The sequence below is a fragment of the Onychostruthus taczanowskii genome, unplaced genomic scaffold (genome assembly GCF_017590055.1).
Source record: "Onychostruthus taczanowskii isolate IOZ18803 unplaced genomic scaffold, ASM1759005v1 scaffold36, whole genome shotgun sequence".
Taxonomy (NCBI): domain Eukaryota; kingdom Metazoa; phylum Chordata; class Aves; order Passeriformes; family Passeridae; genus Onychostruthus; species Onychostruthus taczanowskii.
In genome coordinates this window covers 4967592-4993613 of record NW_024501015.1, presented here as the reverse complement: position 1 = coordinate 4993613, position 26022 = coordinate 4967592, and the positions used below count along the sequence as shown (strand labels likewise).

The following is a 26022-nucleotide window of genomic DNA, read 5'->3' as shown; positions in this document are numbered from 1 at the left end:
CAGAAGCATTTCTTGTAATGGAGCCTTTAGGTGGTTGATGGTTTTGTAAAAAAAATCATAATAGCATATGCAGGCAAGGACAAATGTTAATTTTTTTCTAACCGAGGCCTCACATTCATTTATACGGGTGTTCAAGGAATAGCTTTTGTGAATGTTGAGGCAGGAAGAAGACTAATAAGTTACAGATTAAGTGGAGTAAGAGGGTACTGCATTTGGCAAACTATTTCTTCCTCTTTTGAACTAATTATCACTGCAGAGCAATATTATTCTACTGGACAGATAGGTGAGCGCTTTGTATACACAAAGACATAGCACTGTAAATAGGAACATATGGGAAGAAGTAGGTTCTTTCAGACTATCTCTAGCCTGGTCCTAGGGATTGAACAGCTCCAGTACTTGAAGCACCTCTCCTAGTTTTGTTTCATCTACAGGAGTCCAGTTCATGTGAATGAAAGCATAATTAGTAGGAATAATGTTTTGTTTTTCTTTAAAATTGCACACCTGATCTAAATCAAAATATTAATCTACTACAATATGTCTCCAGAACTGACTACCTTTCTCACTAGATTAGTTTGTCTTGAGTCTGTGTCTTACCACTGTTCTATGCAACCAAGATTTCAGCGTTAAGCTGTAGAAATTCTTAGTTTTCACCTTTCATAGCTTTAACAAAAAACACCTGCCTTCCCAAAAAAGCAGCATGTGGGACATGACCTGTCTTGCATTATTTACTAACAAAATTCATGCTCACTGTTACTGCGCTCCTGGCTAATGCTGTTCCAGCAGCAAAGAGCCTCCCAAAACAATATTGTGCCTTCAGCAAGCTAAGATTACTTCTGAAGTTATTCACTATGAAATTAAAAAGACAAAACCTGCATAACTGTAGACTTAACTACATTTGCCTTGTCTGTCACAGCCTTTGTCTTTGTGTTTCCTTTGAAATACTGATGTCATTGTCTTCTCTATTCTTGATTCTTATTCATGAATTTAAGCAGCTGAATTCTCACTGTTCTTAGAGTCAGCCCATTTTTTAATCACAGAAAAGAAAGCATTTCTCATATTATTTCCAACACATAGCTCCAAAAATCCATGCACTAAGGCTAATGAATTAGTCTCAGAATAAATGTTTTAACATGGTAAAATAACATCCGCACTAGCATTTTGACAGTACAGGTAAGGCATCAAACATTATTTAAGAGTCATATTCCTAAAAAATATTATCATATTACCATACAATGAAAATGTTCCTGGAACACCTGGTCATAGTTTGCAGGTTTGTTTTTTTATTATTATTATTATGCTTCTTCAACATGAAACACTTGTAACTTAGAAAAAAAAAATCATTTTTCAACATTTAATCTTTTTTCAATATTTAATATTTAAATTCAATGGAAGTAGTTGTATGCCCTATGACATATATGCCAGTTGTGTATTTTCATGCCCTTAATCTATAGCCAGTCTTTTCAAACTTTTAATTTGTACTGCACAAAGCAGGAGAGTTATTTTTTCTCATTAACATTTCTTTAGAAGTCATTCAGTTGCTATATTTTTGGTTTGTCTATGGTTTGATTTAGTGTTAGAATCATTAACAGCATGTTTTGTGAACTGACTCATTATTTATAGTTACTGGGGGAATACAGAATTAATTTGAAGACAGAAACATTACTACTTCAATTATGAAATTAAAATATAAATATCACAGTATAAAGTTGGAGAAATTTACATGAAAACTTCCTAAATGAAATGTGACCTTTTGTAGCTTAACAGCATTAAAAGTTTCAGCTAGAGGAAGACTTTGAGTCTCTTTTTTTTTTTTTTTTGGGCAAATAGTAATAGTTGAGATAAAATAATTGAGATGACAAGGTAAATTGGGACCTAAAATTCTGAGAGCTTGTGGAATCTAAGTCCTGAGAAATTTTATAATGTGGCTTTCATGGGATTAAATGTCTGTTTATAGTATGATTAAATGCACTGTCTTGCTATATGGTAACAAACGCCACAGTAGGAAGAAACATGCTTCAGTGAGAAACATTCTAATCCTTGTTGCTGTAAAATTGTGATCAGGATATAACCCAAGTACTCCCTGACATTTTACAGTAGTTTAATTTTTTTTTCTAAGTTAGTGGAAAGGCTACTTTTTCTTTTTTTTTTTTTTTTTTTTTTTCTGGAGGTGTAGGGGAAGAAAAGAATTTCACCTACATTATTAATTTTTAATTTGTTCTTCTCTCTTCTTTGTAGATGTCCAGAGATGTGATAAAGGACAGCTCTACTCCGTCTGCGTGCCGACTCAAAATGCGATCCTGCTCTTCCTCTTCCTTTCCATTTTTCTGCAGAACAGAAGTGAGGGTGCATTAAAGATCAGGAAATAACACTTTAACCTTTGGGACCTGAACTACTGACATTTCAGACATTGGTAGAAATGTAAATATTATGCACACCTTTTCTTTTGCTTAATCTTTTGCAGCAAAGAAACAAAACCCCCCTCTCCTGAAGGGCAAATAAAAACCACTGCAGTTTTAATTGTCAAATGCCTTCACACAACTCAGAAGCAAGTAATTGCAACATTTGATTTCACACTTAAGATAAATGTACTCTGTACAGTTTCAGACCAGAGGGAAGGATGTCTAGAAGTAATCACTGAAAATATTCTTGAGGTAATCCTACTCTTTCCCTCACTTCACAGAAAAAAAAAAAAATTCCTTTGGGATTTTTAAAAACAGAGTCTGACTTGTACTAGTCTTCCATTATGTCAGAATATGCTAATTTGTAAGCTTGCTCATTAGTAATAACCAATTCTTACATTCATGTGTTTAGATTCCTTTTCCCACCACATGGCCACTGGCAAAATCGTGTGGCATATTCCTTGGTGACATGAAACCCATTAAGAGTAAAGACTGAACATTATTTTGGAAAGGTTTGTGGTTTTTACCTCCATTCAGATGTCTGTAATTGTCAATCATGGGAACAAATTTTGTTCTTGCTTGTAAAGCAGTAAATTCAAAGTAATTCTAGTCACTCTGATGGAATTACAGTGAATTGATGCCAGAGTAAATGAAAGCAGACTTTTTGTGATGTGTCAGGATTAAGAAAAAAGAAATTATGGGACTAAAGGAAGAAGCCGTCTGTCAAAGAGGTTTAATTAAAGTCAATTGAATACATACAAATTAAGGGGGAAAAAATTAACAAAACACAAGACTAATTAGCAGAGCCAGAATTTAGAAGCAATCAAAATAGCTACATCTTGAAACCTGCCTAGAAAAGCAAGAAAGATTTGTATTATAGGAGACTGATGTATTTTTGGCTTAACAGCACAAAACCATACATAACAAAATGTGTAGGAGGAAAAATTTTCCAAACTTCTCTTCTTCTTTACTTCAAGAAATTTCCATGTAACTCATGCAAAAGCACTCTCTAACTGAGGATTTTTTTTTTAAACTTGTCAGTAAAGAGAAGGGGGAAAAAGAAAAGTAAAAAAAACAAGAAGGGAAATCTTTGTACTGCAAAGCCAAATAGCTACTCAAAAGTTGAAGGGGGCAGATGAAGAAGCCTCACACTTTTCCATCTCCAACACACATTGGTATCAGCTACAACGAAGAATAACAGAACAAAAGCACATTATTTTGGAGAAAACCAAAATAAATTAATGTTGTTTTTTTCTTAAAAAATAATCTCTCAATCATCAAACCACTTACACTCAAACTAAATTTTGAATCTTCTTAAATTCTGGGTAAGAACAAAATGCTTATCTCTTTCTCTGAGGAAAAATTAATTTAAGTCAGTTGAAGTTGGTCTCTGCTGTAGAATTGTTCAGCTATAGTAACCTGGTTTTGTCCTATGGCTTGAAAATTCTCTTTATTTACAGGCCTCTCTTTTTCCCTTTCTCAACCTAAACTGCCATGTTGTTTGAAGCCACTCAGTTCACTCTACTGCTTCCAAAAGAAGTCAATAAAACAGGCTTCAGGTCAGCTGGGAGGCAGGCTGGGAAAACCCTTTTCTTGAGCTTCTGGCCAGCAATGCTTTTGAGATTCTTTAGCTAAAGGCTTCATCCTCATGCTGGCCCTATCTAATACCTGTCCTTGTCCTAAGCCTATAGAGCCCGAGGCAGTCCCTGCTGGCAGATGGCAGATGAAACAGCCTTGGTGATGTGATCTGTTGTGAGACCCACACCGAGCCGTGCTCAGAAGGCAAGCCTGGTGCCTTCAGGTGGTATCCTTGAGTTCTTTCAACAATCCCCAGCAATACGATGCCTACCAGCATGGACCTGGATCTCCCTACCTCTGGTCAACCTTGGAAGTCTTCTCTTTACCTCAGCTAGATCACCCATGCCATTTAAAATATATTCTTTAAACATATCTTTTCAGTAGCTATGTGCAGAACAACATGCAGCTTTCAAGCTATGGATATACGATTGCCTGGTACAATGGTGTAATACTGCCTTCAGGCTTTTTCTTTATAACTCCTAAAGCTCAGGTGTGCCCTTCTGTCCTATGCTGAGCACTGACCTGAAAGCTGTTCACAATTCTATCTCTTTCCAGAATGCCATGAGACTATGGCAGCAGTTGATGCACACATATTCAGTTGATTTTTCCCCCCCCCATATATTTACTGATACAGAGTTTCACTTTCTATCCGCTCTTTAAATGAGGACAGGTTCCTTATAAGATTTTAAAGTTTATGGTCCAGCAGCCTGACAATTTTTGGCTTTACACAGATTCTATCTCTCCTACCTAGGTTCAGAGTTTCAGTCCCTAATCTGCTCAGGCTGTGGAACTTGATATGGTGCTTAGAACCAATACCAATTGCATATTTTCACAGTCAGTGGCTTCCATCACATGCTGATTACACTATTTGCAAAGGACTAATGCTACCTCTGGGTCACTCAACTCCTAGAGACAGAAAAGCATGCATCAATAAGGAAAGCATTATATTAATTATAAAGTAGTAATTCTCTTACTAACCAGAATTGGCAAAAAAGTTTTTACAGTTGTTATTAGAAGTGAAAAAAATTTGAGTTTATTGTAAGATGCCATCAGAGCATATGTCAGTAGTTTATAAATAAGTGAATGACATTTGTGAATTCTCCTGCTTTCTGGTCTCCCAATGTCTTCAGGAAAGGAATAAATTCTGAGCTTTAGCAAACTACATTGTTCAGGTGTGCATCTACAAGTGTGTGATTATTTTCTGTTACTTCCCTCTTGTCATACTCAGTTCACAGCTCACTATTCTGAAAGAGACAGCTCATTTTTTATAAACTCCCATCTGTTTCTCTCTGGTCCTTCAAAAATTTAGGCACCTGACAGACTTGATTTTTATTTTTTTCCATGGCTGATTTTAGAAAAAAATATCCAAGAATAAAATCAACCATAAGCAGAAAGTCACTTTAATACAACTGGCTTATTTTTGCCCTGTGCTTAAAATCAAAAGGACTTCTCATCTCCACAAATGCAATGAGAAATACTGTTCTAGAAAAATCCCAGATTTAGGGGTCTATTTCTTGGTGATTCTACACACCCCTTCCTGTGTAATGGTAATCCCCTCCCCAAGACAGCTCCTAAAAAGGATGCTTGTAGTTTAGTCTTGCCTCCCCTTTATCAGAAAAGTGGTAATACATTTTTTAACTCTTACTGCTGTCCTTCTGGTTGCTCTACTTTCAAATGAACATAGGTATAGTACCACAACCATCAGACATGACAATTAAAAAATATTTTGTAAGAAAATAAAATAACTGAACACCTCTTTGCTGAGCTTAACATTAGCCTCCTAACAGCTTAAGACTTACAGTCTTGTGAGGGAAGGTTGCAGTAAAAGAAAGCACATCCAGACAAAAATGTCTTTGTAACTCTTGTCTTTTCTTGTGTTTTTATAAGAACATGAGGCTTCAATCATCTATTTAAGGTTAATAGAAAGGGGAGGCATAACTCTTTTCTTGTCCCTTTGGAAAAAAACAAAAGATCCATTTCTTTGGTATAAATCAGAAATATAAACCCTGACAACTTCTGACAAGCTTTCATAGGTATATGCTGCCCCAGCAATGCAGAACTGGAAAGTCAGCTTTACTGACTAAATTGACACCAAATATATGTCTGCTCTCCTTCTAAGCAGTTCATTGAATCCTAGAATAAATTAGGTTGGAAAGGTCCTTAGGATCATCAATTCGCAATCACTAATTGTGAACTCCACCACTAAACCATGTCCCCAAGTGCCACTCTGATGCAGCTTTCAAATACTTTCAGGTGTGGTGACTCAACCACTTCCCTAGGCAGCCTGTTCCAAGCTTGATAACACTTTTGGTGAAGAATTATTTCCTAAAATCAGAATAGTCAGAGCATAGCATTAGATAGAGTCCAGAATTCTTTATTATTTATAATGATCTCATTCTCCAGGTAAGTCTGACACATTTATAGAATCATAGAATCATGGAATGGTTTGGGTTGGAAGAGACCTTTAAGATCATCTAGTTCCAACCTTCCTGCCATGGGCAGGGACACCTTCTACTAGAACTGGTTGCTCAAAGACCCGTGAAACCTGGCCTTGAACACTTCCAGGGATGGAACATTCACCAGTTCCCAGCTGTTCCAGTGCCTCCCCCTCTCTTAGTGAAGACTCAGTAACCCTGATTTGACCAAGAAGCACTATGCTCAGTCCATAGCAGACAACCTGTGGCATGAGAGAGACCATGACATGCATTTTTTTCCAAATACCAAAATTAACTAACCTGCTCTGGCCAGAAAGTTTGCACTTTATTTACAAAAAAATGTCTCAGCCTTGGTAGTTTTTCCTCATTCTTTGTAACATTCATTCATATCCCTTCAAAAGAACTGCTTTCACTTTTCTCATTCTTGCATTAATTAAAACCACTACCTACAATTCTGTCTGGTGTGATACATACCAAATATATTCTTGCATGAAAACATCTCCCAGTCTGATCATGGGTCATTACCCATGATTTTGTACTGAAAATTTTCAATACAAATATGCATGGACATAAAATGGAAAATTAAGATCTAACATTTCATTCACAAGACACAGGAAAATACAAGAGATTTGCCCATGTTTACCTAAAACACAAAGCATGAATAAAATCAATCTGCACCTCTCAAATTTAAACCAGAACACAATATCCTGGCAGCATGTGAATGAAATAGAGGGATGATGCAAAGTAGCCTGGGAGTTTAGTTATGGAAGCACATGCACCACTGAGTAACTTTATTCAGTTATATATGGTATTTCCACTAACAACCAGTGTGACAGAATTATCCTAAAGGCTATAAAGCTGCAGACCTGGATCTCTAAGCAGTATTTCTGCAGTACAGTGGCCAAGGAAGACAAGTTCACCACTAGGGACAGGACCGTGGCTCTTTGCTGCTTTTTTCTATTTTCACAAGAATTTTAGCTTCATGCTCAAAATTATATTCCAGCCCCAACTACTTGATTGCCACTGCTGTTCTGTTTGCTTGGCAGGTGGGGATGTTAGGCTTAGGGTAAGATTGATTCAGGCACATTGACTATCCCCTTCAAAGAGTGTAAATATGACCATTTGAAGTCATGATGTTCAATAACCCTGACTGGGCAAAAGTAGGAAGGATAGTACAGACACAGATCTCTTTAAACACTATGCACAAAGAGTCCTGAAGAAAAACAGCGAGTTCCAGATTTACATGGACTCTATAGTGGGTGTTCTCTGCGAAAATTCTGCATTTTAGGTTTATTTAGCAATGTGGTGTACACCTTTATAAATATATTCTGTAAAATAAAGAGATTGCTTCATTTTAGCTATTTTGAGAGCTAAGCCAGGAATATGAGGAATAAAAAGATAAATTTTTTATTTTACTAGCATTTTACTCAAAGGATTAGGTAAGTTGGCATCGTAGATAAGAACTTTTCATTTATTTCATTGTTTACAAAATTAAAGTCAATCATGAGATGAAAAAGCAAATAATGCCAACTCCCACCCTAAGAAAATTTATCATAGAAATACCATAATTTTGAGTGTGTAAACTAGATTTCCTTTTGAACAATAACACCAACAACAGAGTAGAACAGGAAAAATGGACTCCATTGCTGAAAGGTATCCAGATACAGACAGATTTGAAGAAATCCATGATGCTGCTCTGTGCACACACTGGAAGGAACACTACGAAAATGCATAGTAATCCGGTTAATGTCGTGATTTTTGATGCTGTTTGGACCCTTCCCTGCTCAAAACACAGTGATATATTGTCATACCTGTGTGGTCTCTCCTGCTGCTCTATTTTGAAATCAGGCAGGAAAACAAACCTCCCCCATCACCTTTCTTGTGTATATCATCATGCTGTCACAACCACATAGCCCAGTCACACACAAATGTGTTTTTACCTGGAATATCTCACAAGTACTGAATTGTTTCCTTTTGACTCTGGGTTCAGTGAATGATTCGTGAAAGAATTTGTCCATCATATGTTCGACTCTATTTATAAAAGGCTTCCTGTAAGAAGTGCAATAAAATTCTTTTTGTCCTTTTAATGCGTGTCTTGAGAATGTCTCATGACTTGCATCGTAAGGTAAGGAATAGCACAACAGAAAGTGTGATCTTTGAACAGGCCCTCATGAATAGCCCATGTGCAATAAAATATGTACAATGATGTCTGCAAGAAACACAATGATTTTAAAACTTATCCAGTATCATTGACACAAAACATATTTCATAGGCAGCCTTCAAGAAAAGCAAACCATCAAGGAAATTCTGGAGGAGACACCTGGGGTAAAGCAACTCTAAATGAACACAAAAAAATCTCTAAAACCAGATTATATGGAAAGTTGGTTTAATTTTATTCTAGGCTTTTAAAAAATCTAGAAAAAAATTCAGTTATTATTCAGGAGACAGCATACCAGCAGTTGCCAATAAATAGAAAACTGATAAAAGTCTTCTTTGGTGTTAATGACAGAATAAAAGCATTACCATGGGCAAGAGGCTGCAGGAGTTCTGTTGGATTTATGACACATTCTCACTGCCAACATCAAAAATTCACAAAACTCTTTTCTCTATGGTGGATCCAAGCTAGCCTCTAGCTGCTTGTAAAATTCTGTTAACTGATTAATTGATTAAATAAAAAAATTGTCTTAACCTACGACAACCTAACACACATACCAGCTAGGCACTGTAAAAATTATTGGGGAACATTTTTTAAAGGGGCAAATTTTATGCAGAATCAATGGTATAATTATCATAATTTTAGTATTATGCCTTCAGAGAAAATTCACTTCAAAGAGAAAGAGAAAAGAAGCCATATTATATATTACTATTAATGCTGTTATGAATTAGAAAGACTTTTAAACAGCTTATGAGATGAAAATCCTTAACCACATTTTGGTCTGCTGATTCTTCCACTATGAAGAAAAAAAATGGTGAGACGAAAGAAATATGCAAAGCCAAAAGAAGGGTTCTTTCTCTTCTTCCATTTTGCTCATCAATGGGAATACACCCCTAAATAAATAGATAAGTTTTCCTTTTTAGATATCTGTATTTGGGTCTATATCGTAAAACTCATAAAAAAGAATTGGGAAAAAAATTTCCAGAAGACATACCTTTCTTCAACTGCTTCCAATAGGCTAAGTTTCACCAGAAGAACACTGAAAGTTAATCACTTTAAACTATTTTTTCATTTATTAATAATACTGCCAAAAGTTGCAGAACTTTTGTAATGAAGTAAAATATTCGAACTCAAATATAGCTATTCCATAATTGTGTAAAAATAGTTTGTTTGATAGCTTTCTACTGCTACTACTCTAGAATTGTCTCACAAATTGGAAAAATCATAATTTTTATTATGTCATCAAACTTGAGATATGTCTATTTATTCAAGTGCAGTGAGTGGTCATATGTTTTTTTTACAGAATAAAATGTAGCATTGAATTTACTGCTGGGTCATCACTCCCAGCTGTTTTTAAAGTGACTGTTTTTTCCAGGAATAGTTTGCATTTCCCCCAGCCAATTCCCACAAAGCTCGTGAGACAGTGATATGCTCATATAACATTATGAACAAAAATGTAACTGTAATAATAAAGAGAATATTTGAAATATTTTTCAAGAAACCCTAGAACTGAAATAATATATATAGATATAATACTGAAATAATATATATAGAAATATAATATATAGAATAATAATATATAGAAATAATGCCAACTATTTAAATCACCAAGAAACTTTTCGTTCTCTTCAGCAAGTGTTGATATCTCTTCCTCTGCAAGTGTGTAGTATTTAAGGACATAATATCATGGAACCTGAGAGTTTTCACTTTTCCTTTAATTCCATAAAATTTAATATTGTATTTTATCTATTTATATTTTTCCTCCTTTTTTATATTCAGAAAAAATATCATAATTTTAAAGTCATTATTTGCAAAAATAATTTAAAAAATCATTTACACAGATTATGATATTAAAGTACACCTTGCTTACTCAAGTGAAAATACTAATATATGTACCTGAAAAATTGCTATCTTGTAATAAAAGTGTGTCTTTGAGAATGAAGCCTTGTGTTCTTAATAGATTGATGTAAAATATAGAACCAGATAAGACCCCCATAAAATTGTTTAGTGATCAATGGAACTTGCCCTGAGTTAAAACAGCAAGGGGAAGGGGAATAGATGTTTTTAAAAAGAGTTTTTAAACTTAAGAAATAAATAAGTTCAAAATCTTATGATATCTGTGTATATGTTCCATGTGGTAATTTAAAGACCCAGAAAGTATCTCTGATTATCCCTCAAGGATAATGGCCCTAAGCCCAACCTGTTTTACAACTGTAAGTTTAGAATTTAGGATGGATAGTTGTAAATCCTTCTGTTCTACAGCTATGCAAATCTCACTTGTAATAGAGCTTACCTGCTGTGTCTTTACAGGACCTCAGAATTGTTCTGAGTAGCTACAGCATGAACTACATGCTCTGTAACTGTAATTACAGTTGAATTTTGCAAATGGCCCAAGGCCATCTAAATGTGTTTCTGAACACAAAGTACACATGAAATATGCATTCTAGTCCTCATGGTTCCTTAATAAAATGTAAGATACCAGGCTGTGTCTAGGCCAGTAAAAGTCTTTAAAAGATATTTCTCCCTTTTCAGATTTTTTTCCCACAGAAATAAGAAAGGTTATAAATTATATAGGAAGGTTGTAAACTGTCTGATTCACTAAAAAAATCACCTATCTCACACACACGACTCTGAAAAGTGCTCCAGCAACATATGTACTGAAGATACTCCCTGTTTCTTCTATGCTTTCTCTTGTGTGTCTTACATGGCTGAGTTTTCAAACTTTAAAAGGTATGTCTGAAGATACTTTTCAACAATCTCCCAGCAAAATGAAAAACAAAACAAAAGAGAAACCCAAACAAACAATTTCTCCCTTCTTCCCCACCTTGATAACCTTGTTTTCTAAGGAAAATCTGCAAGAAATGGCACAAATTTATCTAGAGACTGGTGAGTAAACACTTTTTTGGTTGCTAATATATATATATATTTTCTCAACCTTCCAGACTATCCCAGAACAGTCTACTGCTCTGCATTTGCTCAAGAATCAGACTTTGCTTGTCTTTGTTCTCATTTTCATTCTACATATATCACAAAGGACACTTTTCCCTCAGCTCCAGAACATGCCCTGTGCCTCTCTGAGAGCTGCTGGAATGGAACTGCCACTTGCATTTAACACTCGATGCAAGGCTAAAGCAGGAGCTACAAAGATTGATACGTCTCTAAAGAGTCAAGGCTCAAATAAAATTTATTTGCTTGGATAAGAAGGTGAAAAGGTGAGAGGAAGAGCATCTACGTGCTCACAAATGCCAAAAGGAACAGGGAGAGAAAGGCAGCTCTAGTTTTTTTCCCTAATTATACAAACTATAGTCCACAGACCAGGAGGAAAGGAGTTTCTCTTTAATGGTGGCAGAAGAGTTTCAGACCCTTCTTACTTTGATAGTGAGCCAGGAGCAAAGTCATCCTAGGGGGGATGTAACTGAGTCATTGCAGAATAAAGGATTCTTCAATATGTTCTTCCTTTGGGCGGCAGGAATATAGGAGTAAAACTCTGCTTCTATCCCATCTCCTCCACTGATAGAATTGCATGGTGTCTGTGTATCCTGAAAAAATTTCAGCTGCTTTGGCTATTGTAAGTCTAGGTGACTGTATGGTTATGTTCCCCATCCCAATGTAGTGCCTCCTAACAGGTATAAGAAGCTTTAAAATGAAAAATTGTCTCCTGAATATTCACTGCAGTAGCTTGAGCAATCATGAAGTAGCTGAGACAGTAATTAAGCAGAATAAATCAAAGTGCACATTGCAGAATTTCTTACAAGAGACCAGTGCTACTCCAAATAGACATTTTCAACATAAAAAATCTGGAATGTAAAATGTTTGGCACACGGTATTTCACTTCTGGCACACTGAAAAGAACAACTCCTCCCTCCAACAAATGATGTATAATCAAAATAAATCTGTCTCCTCAGAAATTCATATGGACCTAAGGATTACGGAGAAGCCAGAAAAAGCCATACAGCTGAACCATAACATGCATCTTAGCTTAATCTGTTGTAGCAGAAGGTGTAGTTCAAATTTTAATTCACATTATTTTGAGAGGGAAGGCATCTTTACTAACACGCAGACCAACATAAAACATGAAATTCTGTTTAAGAAAAACCTTTGTTTTTGCTTTGTTTTGCTTTGTTTTGCTTTGTGAAGAGTCAAGCACTGGAACTGGAACTTCCCAGATAAGTCGTGGAGTTTCCATCCTTCATGCTATTGAGCACATATCTGCATGTGTTCCTGGGCAATTCATTCAATCTGACCCTGCTTTGAGAAGGGGACATTGGAATCTCCAGAGATTCTCGCCTCAAATATTGTGTGAGTCTGTGGTTACTATATGCTGCACACATTATTATAATGATTCTGGAATAAAGTTGAGAAAATCTGTCCTAAAATAATTGCTTTCAAACAAAGAGTTCAAAATTTTCACAATAATAAAAAAAAAAGAACAAAACCAAACGCAAATAGATTACCAATAGATTTGTGAAATGAGTCAAATTAATCAGAGGAATTTTAGCAGTGACTATAGCAGTAGAGCCCCTACATGTAAGTAATCTAAATTATTCTATATTAGCACACAAACTAGAGATCTAAAAATGGTCACAGAATAATTTAATTTCTTATTTTCCTACCTGGATTCCTGTATGCCCACTAAATTCCTGCATATGTTCTAGTGCCATATGCAGAAATGAAGGAGCACTGACCCAGCTATGCCTCACTAGAGTACAGATTTGGAGAATAGAATTATCAATTTAATCACTTTTCCTCCGAAAGGACAATGGAATTTTGAACCAGTTTACCAAAAAGTAGCTCATTGTAAGTTAGGATGCTGAAATAAAACTCCCATAAATCCACTTAAGAATCAGTTTATTAAAAAAAACCCGAAACAAGCAAACAAACCTTTTCCTGTATATTGAAAAGCAATCAATTTGCTTAAAGTGCACAGTTTTAGGAAGAAAAGGTGGCGACTGCTTTTCACAACAGCAAAATGATTACAGATGTTATTAAGCAGCTGGAAAGAAGAGAATATTTTTACAGTAAACTTACAGGTAGGGCAAACATGTATTGTTGAAGGCAAATTAGCAATACTGAAAAACTGAAGCTTTAAGGATATTGTCCATTGACTTAAAAACCAAACCCAAACCAAACTAAAGAAGTGTGAAAGTTGCTGACTTTCACAGAACTTCCTAAAGACTGTCAAACTTCTCAGGCATGTGTTTTACCATTTTTCTTATGTGAAAGTCTTAGAACAAAGTCTGCTTCTCCCATTGGCTGATAGGGCTCTTTTCACTGCAAACTTTTATAGAGAGAAGAAAAGCAGGGAAAAACCCTGTTAAATTTGTATTTAGAATGACACATTCAAAAGAAAAGGTCACAGACGACATCTGACATTTGGGCTGGGTAAAGGAAAATAAGGTAAAAAAGTGGACTTTTGCAAGGCACATTGGCACAAAGGACCAACTGAAATTGTGTGAACAGATGAGATAAAATTGATAAGAAAATGTCTGCAGAAAATCAGACAGCATTGGCTCCTGAGATTTGCAAAAGTAAATACACAATGCACAAGAAGAAAGAGGCCATAAAATCAGAAGATAAAGTTCAGGAAGGTGTCATTGTGAAAGTACAAGGAGAACAAGATTTTTCAGAAGAAACAGGTGATATCAAACGTAGGAAAGACCTGAGGAAGTAGGAGTCTGGAGAAGGCTTTTGCAGGCACAACCAGCGACCGTGTGCTACCATAAAGTGCTGGTGGGATGTCAAAGGGGCAGACTTAGGAGAAAAGTAGCACGAAAGAATTTTGTTAAATAAGTTTTCTAAGGAGTTTAAAAATTCAAGTGAGATGGAATATAACTATTAATGACCCATACAAATTATAAAACTCAGTTCTGGTCAGAAAACAGAAGAGAAAGACTGAATCAAAAGCATTGATAGAGGGGCCTTGCATGGGCAGAATAGTTTCACACTGAGCATGTTTGTATCTAGGGTCTCCTTGCATACACAGTCTAACCTCAAGAGATATGCTAAAAAGGCAGTAGAAAACTGTGCATAATGACAATTACCTTGTAGCAATAGCTCAGTTTCAACTACAAATTTAAAAATTATTTGATTTTTGAAAGGACAAATTCAGTAATCCTTGAAAAAGTAAATCAATCTCTGAGCATTAAAAAGGTTTTGCCATACATCCAAGCAAAACAGCAACTCAAGCTTTTGTTAATACAAGGTGCATCGTACATTCCTGAAATTTCAGGCACTGAATGAGTTGCACAGATTGTACTGGGAATTCTTTTCTGAAAATAATGAGATGGTATTCACCACTGGAGGATTAGTAAATCACTCTGCAGAAGAAGAATTTTAATGTTATTTAAAAAGACCTGGTATACCTCTACATTTATTTTTATATAGTCAGGTGGATATACACAAAATTAAAATGCTGAATTTAAAAAGAAAATTTGAATAAATGGTTAAGTCCTGTTTGTTATTTCACTCTAGTTAATAAAACTCTATAATTGTCAAAGCCCCACACTAAATGCTACTTTCTGCTTCCATGATGCTAATAACATAAAATGATTGTCATGGTTTAAAATTAGTATGAGGGGATGGAACAACCAAGTTTCAGGATGATGCTCCAAAGAATACATCATGGAAGAAAGCCAAGTGTCAATATTCATTCTTGTGGCAATTGAATGGGCATTTGCTGGTGTGGTGTAGCCCTGCATAAGTGCATGCCTGTGTCAACACACAGCAGAGTTGTATTAATTTGTAAATGTCCTGCAGGAAACAGGAGTTAAAATCTGCTTAGATTTATAATTTGACATGAAACCACGTCAAAGGACCATCTTGATTCCATCCTAAAATAAACACACAGCTACCAAATGTTTATCAGGCAAACAATAGCTGTCATTTTGCAAGTAATCAGCAACATACCTATTTCAAGTCATCACTGACATACTTAATGTGATTTCTCACTGAGTCTATCCTAAAAATTTGTATCACTTGTAAGTAAATCATTAGCCTTTAGAGCACAGATGTTCTGACAATCTCTCTCCTACATGGTTCCACATATCAGGTTTTAATAAATTACTTTCCTAAAACTTCTATGAGAGTAAGGTTTTCTGAGGCTTAAAGAAAAACAAGATAAAATATTCTTCATAATTTTATTTTTTTACTTCAAGAGGTAGCAATTGGTTGAAATTGAATGTAAGGAAAAGCAGTAAAATGTACTTGTGTACTACTTCAAAACCATTTTTCAATCTTCCAGCTTTGAAATTTTCAAATATATTCCGTGCAAAAAGTGAAGGAAGCAAAATTCCTCTCCCCCAAACCCTTCTAATATTCAGAGCTTAAAACTTAAGTCAAAGGTGAAATTATTTGTCCAAATGTACACAAGAGGCAGACATGATAAGTATCAATGTTAATTTACAAGTATTAATCAGCACAAGAGAGAACAATATTTTATGGTTTAAAGTACTAAAATTTCATAAAAGAATACTAAATCACACACCTCTGTAACTGAAATACAACTCTTTTGTTGACAAATGAAAACTTAAAACCTGAAAAAGTTGAATATTAATTGTTCCCCTATTACTTCAATGAGGAGTAAATGTGTTCTAAGGCCCATAACTATGTCGTTTTTGAGATATGAATGCATCAATGGCTATCACAGGATGAAAAATTTAAATAGATTCCAGAGTACTACCAGGTTGGAAAATACAACACCAACGGCATTTTAAAGAATGTGTAGACACTCATGGTGTCTACAGATAAACTCTTTGTTTATCTGTAGATAAACAAAGCTCCTTAGAGACTGAAAAATTACAAAACTAAATTGTTGGTTCACTATACCTTTACAAAATGCAAATCTGGAATAAGTTCACTGCCTTTGATGCACAACCCAATGCTCACTGCATAGCCTTCATTCCCCTACACTGACTTAGTTTTGTGTAAGCAAAATTTATAAAATCTTAATTACATTATACAGTCAAAATTATTTTATGGCAGTTGTGAGCCATTACCATGAGACAATTTTCCAAATTCATGGAACAGAATCTTTGCAGTGTTTCTTTTCAGAAGAAAATAAAAGTGAGAAATTATTTCTTATGCTATTGGATAATTCTGATGACATAATAACTCTTATAACTTAAAGTGTAATGAAAATGAGATGAAGCAAGAATATACATGCTTATCAATAGGAAAAATAATTTCTAGAGCTGTTTTAAATTCTGCTTATTAGAAAACATGAAAAACCACATTCCTTTACTCTCAGCCATGCTGAAATCAGGTTCATAGATGGAACTTTTGAAAAGCTTTAGTTTCTCCAAAATACCAAAATATACGTCTGTAAATCCAGAAAGTAAATATATTAAATCATGGTACATAAAAACAATTTTAATTTTTAGGACAAAATACTCTGTCTCCTAAATTCCATGTTTACAGAACCTCCAGCAGTATGTAAATAATAAAAAACCCACACAGATTATTTATCACTCCATGTCATACATTAATTTCTTCTTTGGGAAAAAACTAGGAGGTCTCTATATTGAATAGTGTACATGTGAGAGAATGCTCATGCAGGTGCAATTCTTAAAAACATAGAAATGTTGGTTTTATCAATGTTTTTGCAATTCTCACAAACCTTCCTTTTTGTCTTCTGCGGCAATCTTCGCTTTTGTGTCTGTTATGTCTTTGAAAGAGGCCAGAAAGAGTACCACATCTCCTTTTTCATTCTTTATAGGAACAATATCCAGTAAGCACCAGAATGAAGACCCTGCAAGGATAAAGAATGAATATAATTCAAACAGCTGCCTTTTAGCAGAGAGAGGGAGGTAAAAAAGTGACCTGCTTATTCAAGAGGTCAGTAGTCAGGGAATCACAGATGTTCAGCTCATGTAAATCACTTTGCATCTCCGGTTGAAGCTCTGTAATACTGTTTTCTCCAGACACAAGACATTAATTTAAATGCAAAATTTATCTACAAGGATCATTAATAGAGTTTAATGAAGCTGCTTACTCCTCTGAAACCATGCTTTCCTTTGAACTCTCAACTGACATTGCTTATTTCCTGGAATAGCTTTCACTTTGTTAACTTGGCATCTGAAGCATTCATGTCTGCTATAGAATCATTCTACCTTAATCATCTGACTTGATACTCATTAAAAGCTCTTGACAGAAGACCTGATAGTCAGAGCATCATTTCACTAATTCAAAGCTATTTAAATTAATCAGATATCAGACTTAGAATAGAAATAAACTCTTTGCACAGACAGTGAGATATATAATACCACACATCATCTATAAAATTAATATCAGCTGTCTTCTTTAATTTCATAACGTTCACCTTTTTAAGACTGAAGTTGGACAAAACTGAGTTTGACAATATTTTTAATTCTTGTCAACTTTTCTCTGTGCACACCTGCTACATAATGATGCAATTTATAATAAAATCTTACTGTTTGTGTCACAAGATTTGTTTGCAAGATATGTTGTTCAACTGCAATGACAAAATTCATAAGTTTCCTATGAACACCACATGGAAGAAGAAAATATTTAATGCCTATAAGCAAGCATCCTATATCCCACTCCCATCCATTCTGAGGTAACTCAGTAGAGTACCAGGCTTTTGTCTCTTTCAGGTTTTAGGTATCAATGCTAACTACTTCCACCCACCATCGGCCCACAAATGTTATTTATAAGAGATATAAGTACTACTGGAGAGTTTAAAATTTATTTTTGTACATCTTTACACTTCCACAATCTGCTGCTTCACAATGTACTATTTTTAGCATTCATTTACAAACAAAAGTCTAGTTAAATTCATAAAAAGAAACAGGACTGGTTCCCTGGACCACTGCTGCCCCAGCTGACTTCTGCCAAATGATCAGCTGAGCTTTGGAGGGCTCCTTGGGAACAGCAAGCAGACTAACCACTTCCTGCTGTGCTGTCTTCTGAAGTTTCCAGTTTTGAAAAAAAAAACTGGGCACAGGAAGATCACAGTTAAGTTTTATAATTTAGTTTTTCAAGTGGAAGTTCCCTGGCTGCCTTTTGAACACTGTAGATGAGCATGATAGGTGAAAGAGCAGCTTTTCTTTGGAAGGACCATGGCAGTTAAAGGTAAAAAAATTTGCTTCAAAGGAAATTCATCTGGCCCTCTGTGCCCTGATCAAACTTTCCAAGAGTCACACAGGCACCTTTGAGACTAACATTACTAGTTCAGCAATGTGGCAGCACTTCTAATTAAGGTATTTAAAGAAGGGGCATGGAGAAATTAGAACAAGAGAAAGGAAAACTGGAGGACAGAAAAACCTGTGTAAAGAAGCAGAGTTGCTTTGTATTGTGTTTAAATATTCTTATTTTGAAGACAAAGCAAGGAAGAATTCCCTTTTAAAAGAAGGCAAAACATGTCAGAATCAGAAGCAAGGCATTTCTACTGCTCTTTCTCCTTTCTTCCACTTTGATTCTCCATTCTTTTTTTTTTTTTTTTTTTTTTTTTTTTTTACGGATTTGACTCTATTAAAAATTCTGGGGAAAACTGTTCAGTAGCATTACTGTCAGAAATGTTTTAAAGAGTCACACTGTCCCAATCTTGAAGTGGTCCATTCAAGGAGAAGAAGCTGGCCAAAATCCTAGTGGCAAAATTGCTTTCTACCCAGCTGCATTCTAGCAGTAGTTTCAGTGAAGAGAGAAGTCTCTCTCAACTCCTTTTTCTAAACACCACCAAGAGGGCCAATGGTCTTTTAAGAAGATGTTTCTATCTCCTCCAGAAGTGGAAGTATATCTTACTCTTTTCAAACGTTACATGTCTTTTCTACACACACACATTTGCCATTAAGACCTGAAAGAAAGTTGCAGACATCAGCTGTTTGAAACATACCTAACTCAGTTACAGTAATATTGTCCAAAATGGTAATTTGTAGGTTTAAGGGAGTTATTACAACATGGTTAATCATTAGAGACAAATCCATTTAATATTTAATGGTTTAATGCATTGGCTCATTTGTATGATCAAAATGCATTTGAATTCTTTAGAGGTTTATCACTGAACACTGGTCATTGAAATTGTTCCACATCCTGTCATCATTTGGTTTCTCTCATATTTTCTTTTGTTTTCTTTTCTCATTCTCCTTCTCTGTAAATATATCTGAACATATTTTGACTAAGCACAGCAAACATGTATATGGTATGCGCCACTAAAGAAAACACATTGCAGGCTACTTCTCTCCTGAAGAGCTCCAGGCTAATACTCTGTGTGGTGGGCTGCCAGTTCTGGCTGTATTTATACTCTGAATGTTTAGAAGTTCTAAATCTGAGCTGGTTGGTTTGGTGTTTTTTTTTTTTTCTGTGTTTTAATTATTTGTTTTTTTCTGTCTTTTCTCTGAAAGGAGCAAATGAATATGACGTTGTTTTTAGACTGGGTGAGATGATCTGTTTTAGGTCAGGACTAGGTCAATATAAGATTGCTTTCTGTCAAGAACAGAAGAGCTCTCTCTCTTTCACTATTGAGGAGCATCCTTGGAAAAATAAACTGCAATGCAATCTGTTACATAGCTTTTACTGAAAGCCAGCATCACATAATTCTGTAAACCAAAAGCAGAACTTTCTTCACATCAAAAAAAGTAGTGCCCTATTTTGTTGTGGTTCTTTTGAATGCACTCGTCTGTGAGACAGAAATTCCTTCCCTGCTTCAGATGGTGAATACAAAGGTTTTCGGTATTGTCAAGAGTCGCCTATCAAAGAAATTTCTTTTGGAGGTTTATTTATATACAGACTATTTTTATTGCTTCAAGCCACCACTCTTGGAGAAAGAGTCTAATCTTTCTCTTGCATTATGAAGGGTCAAAATATATTTTAATATCCTCAAGGCTTATATAAGCACATCACAGGGAAGGAGAAAAGAAACCAAATGAAGCATAATCTTATCACAAGGCAATTTGGATATAGTCCACCTTTTATAGATACAAAAAAAAGAGAGTGTTTTATGGTCACTCTCTCAACCACCCTTTCTACCTTTCCTCATTTTGACAGCTAGAAGTCTGTCCTCAGACTGAAATCAAAACAAGGGTCAACAGACCACGGCATTTAAAAGGGAGATTTTGTACAAAACCCTGTCATTAGAATGCCAGTAGACTTTAAAACCAAACACTCTTTTCACTAGAAAATAAAGCCTGCTTGAACCATGGGACAGACTGAGACCATTAGCTCTGTTGATGAGCTGTGTGCACTCACCGTATGATAATAGGTGATCTCTGGTCATGCCCACCCCATACAGAGCTCAATTAAATACTCAGAAGAGAAATATCTTTGGTGGATATTTGGGTATTGCAGAGGTCTCATAATAGAGATACGATGTGGGATGATGGTCTGCAAAGTTTATGTAATTCTTTAAAACAATAAATAAATGTCTACACACATCTTGTTAAAATTTTACTTCATACTTTTTTAGTGATACAAATATCTAAGGAATACTTGGAATGAGTGCTACGCATGCCAAGCTATGGCTTTATTTTGCTCTTGACAAATATCTAAGGAATACTTGGAATGAGTGCTACGCATGCCAAGCTATGGCTTTATTTTGCTCTTGACAGTCTGGGAGTAGTTTTGTCCAGGAAGAAAAGCTTAAGGCTTCCTTTTACTTTTTGACTGGTGTGGTTATATCCACTTCCAGACCTTCAATTCCTCAGGACTTTTCCTACCACATTGCTCTCCAGAGGGACACTGAGCCACTTTATTCTGCCCCTTCCATCATTCAGGGGTCAGAAATAAGAAACACACATATTTCTGTGATCTACCTCCACTTCTCTGGCACAAGGAAGAGGGACCAAGCTCTTTGAGAAGCTCTGAATCCGCACATAACACATTGAATTAACCAAATGCAATTGTTCCTAGACTAATGGCCCAAGTATCTGAAGAAAGAAAGAAAGCTGAAATGATTTGCATACTAGATGTAAAAGTCTTGTGGCACACAACAATAGCTCTTCAAGGAATAATTATATATATGCATGAGAGGGCAGAATTAAGCTTCACAAGCCATAATAAATCTGGAATATTTCTTTTCATTTAAGTGGGTGACTTAGTAAACTAATGCTCTTGTAGGGAGATGCAAATCAAGCCTTAAAGAAAACTATTAAGACAATCTATTTCCAGAGATTCATGTAGAAGACAAAAATATTTTCATGTAGATAGCTATAATAACTTGTCAACAAGATTGATGCTAAATCCTCAGCATTACAACAGTGTCTCATTGGTGGTTACTAATTATTAGCAAAATAAACCTGCATCATAACACCAGAGATATTTGAGCCTGATCATTTCCACTTTTCCATCACAAGAAGTGTGCACTTCAAGACTGGCAGACTAGGGTGCCAAAGACTTTGTCTGAGGAAACCAAACTATCTCTTTCATCAGTTTACCCAAAAATTCCCAGCCTCACTGATAACACATCATTTTGAAAGGTAAGTGGTTTTGACAAGATGTCAACATTTCATTGAGGAGAGCAAAGTTCAAAGAAAACAATGCTTAAAAAAATTGCAACTGGACTGAACAGGAAAGGAAATGAGCTGCAAGAAAACTATAGCTATATCTTCAAGTACTTTCCCTTTTGTAAATATCATAACTTTGACAATGATCAATTAATACAGCTAATGCAATGCTCTGCTGCTTTAAGCAAATTATCACCTCATTCTCCATTATCTCTGCAAAAATCAAATTTAGAAGCTAACAAACTCTCTAATTTATTTTTCTTGAATTCTGCTACTGAAGGTGCCAGCTTATCTGCTACACCTAATGACATTCTTTGGTCAGAAAAAATTGCAAAATTAAGAACTCATGTCGGTTATGATGAAAGTGACTTACGTGGAAACAGGTGGTTGTGTTAGATTTTCATAGAGGTGGCAAAGAAGACTCAAGAACTTGTTTCCCCTGCTTTTGTGTGACCACCAGATCACACTTGTATCTTGGAAGTCTCCTTACAAGTTTTAACAGTCAATGTAAATCCAAAGTGGATTTATAATCCTTTAATGCATCCAAAATGGATCCATTCCAAATTTACTTACATCTTAAAGCAGAATACAGTTGTGTCCCAAGAATTTGGTAGATGAAAGAAGACTGTAAGATACTTTAATAACTGTAATCATAAGATACTGCAATAATAAAGCAAAAATTGTATTTCAGTATGAATAAGTAGGGAATTAATAATACTGTGGAGTTGATTTAAAACTTGTTAAAAATAGCTCCCCGATCCTCTATACTCCCTATGGAGTACCATGTGCAATTATTCGGATCTATTACATCTCATCAGAGATACACGAATCCATCCCTCCATGTCTTCCCTGCCTTTTCTGTGCCCAGCTTCAACCTATGCTCTGTCCGTTCTGCTATCAGGTATTCCAGTGCCTCATATGTCATATGTCTCATACTGCCCAGCATGTCCAACTTTCTCTGCCATCTCTGCCATGATGGAGAGATGAAAAGAGGGAAAGGAGAAGAAGAGAAAACCCTTTTCAACACAGCAGTCTCCTATCCCTGCCTCTCCTGCAAAGTGCCAATGTTAAGCAGAGAGAAGCTTCATTCATGACCCCAAGGTTTGTGTTTGCCACTTTTTGGACACAGACTGTCAGTGCTATGGCAGCTCCTAGTTTGAGTGCATGTCTTTTCCAGCCTCGGTGGAACAGACTGTGCATGCAACAACTAGTACAGTCTGAAGTGTATGTTTGATACAAACTGATTTATGAGTAACAGCACATCTACATTTCAACTTTGTTTACTCAGCTTTCTGGTCTTTCCTTGTATAGCTCCACTATCTTCCTTAATTATTAAACCATTTTGAAATCCTCTAGTTACCCTGAGTTTCCTTGAACAAAAGCAGAGAACTAAGCAATACCTTTTAATGCCATGTGAGATACATTATCCTTGGGCATACCACTTTCTTTTTTGTCTGCCCTAATTTCCTTTGCCTATCTCCTTCCAGATCAGAAAAGAAAACAACATTTATGGAGATAAGTACTTCCCTGATGTAATACATTTACTGGGTTGCAGTTATGACAATTAGCAAAACACACAGGATTATTTAAAAACTAAGTTAAGTCAATGAGATGCATTCTGTTTAAATGCAAAAAGCTTCAGGGCAGACTCATAAATATTATCAGTCTGCAACTTTCCCTCCCTCTCCAATGATAATTACTTTGTCACAGTTATATTAGTACAGGACATTTGGCATTTGTCAACTAACTCCTGGGAAAATACTAATTGAGACAATATACTTATATAAACAAATATACAATGTCTATGACAAAAATTAAAAATAACCCAACCAAACAAAAGGAACACAAAACAAAACAAAATACAGTTTCTTCAATATCTTTATACAGACTGCTTCAGAAATAGTCAGGCTTGGTCCTTCCTGATCAGTTTAATCTTTACTTCATTTCTTTCACTCAAGCAATTTCCAAATAAACAAAATTTTCTTTCCATTGATCACTGTATTTTTTAACTCTATTGTTAAAACTGTGCTTATTCCTTTTGGACTATCAGAGCCAACATGTAGATATAAACACAGCAGTAAATATGATTTCTCAGCCTACTTAGGGATGCACTTCTGAAAAGAAGCCAAGAATTTTTAAAACAGGATGATCTCTCATATACACTTTCCATGTCTGGATATATATTTGTATATATAAAAATAAAAATGTATTTATTATTCTGAAATTTCATATTATATTTTCACATTGGAAGGAGTTAAAGCACACACTCACCTAAACAAAGCCATGTTTTCAAATTACATTCTTTTGCTTTTAAGCTCATTATTTTATAATCTGAAAAGAGAGACTTCAAAGATGATGTGAAGTGTACTACAATGAAAAAATCCAGCTATCCCCAAACAGGTTACTACACCTATGAAAAAAAATTCACCGTTTTAGTTTCAAAAAACAAATGATAATTATATAAACTAAAATATCTGCAAAATAGTTTGTGATTCTCACTTTGCTGTCTCTGGCAGTGGCAGCCCCTAGAAACAGAAAGTCTGGAGTCTGCAGAATGGGAGATCTCCCAGCACTGGAAGAGGTACTGGCTGCAACCTCGTGCCTATTCATAAAGTTTTCTAAACGCATGACATATAAAAAAAGGGGATTCTACTAGTTACTCATGCACTTACACTGAAAAACTACATTTTAGAAATGGATCCAGTTATTTTACACTGCTTTTCCCACAGGTTTAGGTCAGAAAGTATTTTGCATTATAATCCTTGCCTATAATCATTGTCTTATCTGTTCATATTATTCAGAAGTTTTCAACAAGTTTACATATTTTCTGTTGAGGCTGTGATTCAAGAACTTGAACCTTACTCCATATGTAGTGCATGGGCACCTTTCTGGAAGGAGGGGGCTAAAGCTGGGACCAGAGATGGCTCTGAGTCATGGATCTGAACTGATAATTCCATCCTGTCAGGTTTGAGGTTTTTGTACAGAAGGGTTTTGAAACACACGCTGAGCAATTATGTAACATGGTAGAGAGGATTAATCTTCCCAATTCACCATTTCAGTCCATGCGAGCACATGATGTAAACAGTCTCTGAGCCTGGCCAATGAAACAAATTATAGCAACCCCACCAGGTGGAAAGCAGCAGGTTTTAACCTTCGAGTTATTTAACTGCTTTATGAAATCAAGTTGCTTTTGCAATTCCCTACCCAAATCAGTGAGAGGGTTCAGTAGACAGTGCTAACATGAGTCTTCTACCACATTCCAAAAAACTATGGAACTGAAGCAAGAACCCATTGTGGTGGTCAGCACAGGAGGTGGCAAATAGTCTGCATCATAATCCAGAATGTGGATTTAGGGATCAGAGATGAAATAAGGAAATGCCAGCCAAAGAGAGGCATATGACCATCTGGAGAAATGACTCTTTGAACTTTCTTTATTCAAAGAACAGCCTAATGCATGGTGAAGCACAGGCACCCAAGTCAGCTTTTAGCCAAAGCTTGATTTAAATCTCATAAAAAAATAAAAGGCAGCAGACACAGTGTGGCCATAAAATTGTGAGAAAAAATTTTGAAGAGAAAGGTGACTAGTCTGATGTCTTATGAACATCCTACTCCAAAATTAATACCAATATCTCTTACTAAAAATGGATGTATAAAAAGTAGCACAATGAAATGTCTTTTAAAAAAAAACAACAAAAAAAACCCCAAAACCATCCAGCAGTACCAACAGCCATTCATGCCAGGTGCAGCTGGAAGCCCAGGGTGCCTGTGTGGAAACTCTAATTGCATCTGTTAGCAGTGAAGGGCATCAAGTTGTAGCAATACATCAAGGAACAGGAAAATTTCACACAGATTTATTTACATATCAATGTGGTTCTAGAAGAACAAGTCTTTTCTCAGTGAATTATGCATTTAATACATCATGTTGCTGCTGAAAGAAGCTATTAGCCAATATCACTGTGAATGCATCAGAACGAAGTATCAGCACTGTCAGTGAGCTGCAG

The 26022-nt window shown here is 35.6% G+C and overlaps 1 protein-coding gene across 1 annotated transcript in view; it reads right to left on the bottom strand.

Annotated features, from left to right (window-relative positions):
• The window catches only part of KCNH8 (potassium voltage-gated channel subfamily H member 8), a 176883-nt gene that overhangs the window by 88294 nt on the left and 62567 nt on the right, over positions 1-26022 (bottom strand). Inside the window, exons 3-4 of the mRNA XM_041411512.1 lie at positions 17182-17313; positions 2197-2324 (exon numbers count right to left, since the gene is read on the bottom strand). Coding sequence (XP_041267446.1) covers positions 2197-2324; positions 17182-17313 — 260 coding nt within the window. The remainder of the gene's footprint in view (positions 1-2196; positions 2325-17181; positions 17314-26022) is intronic.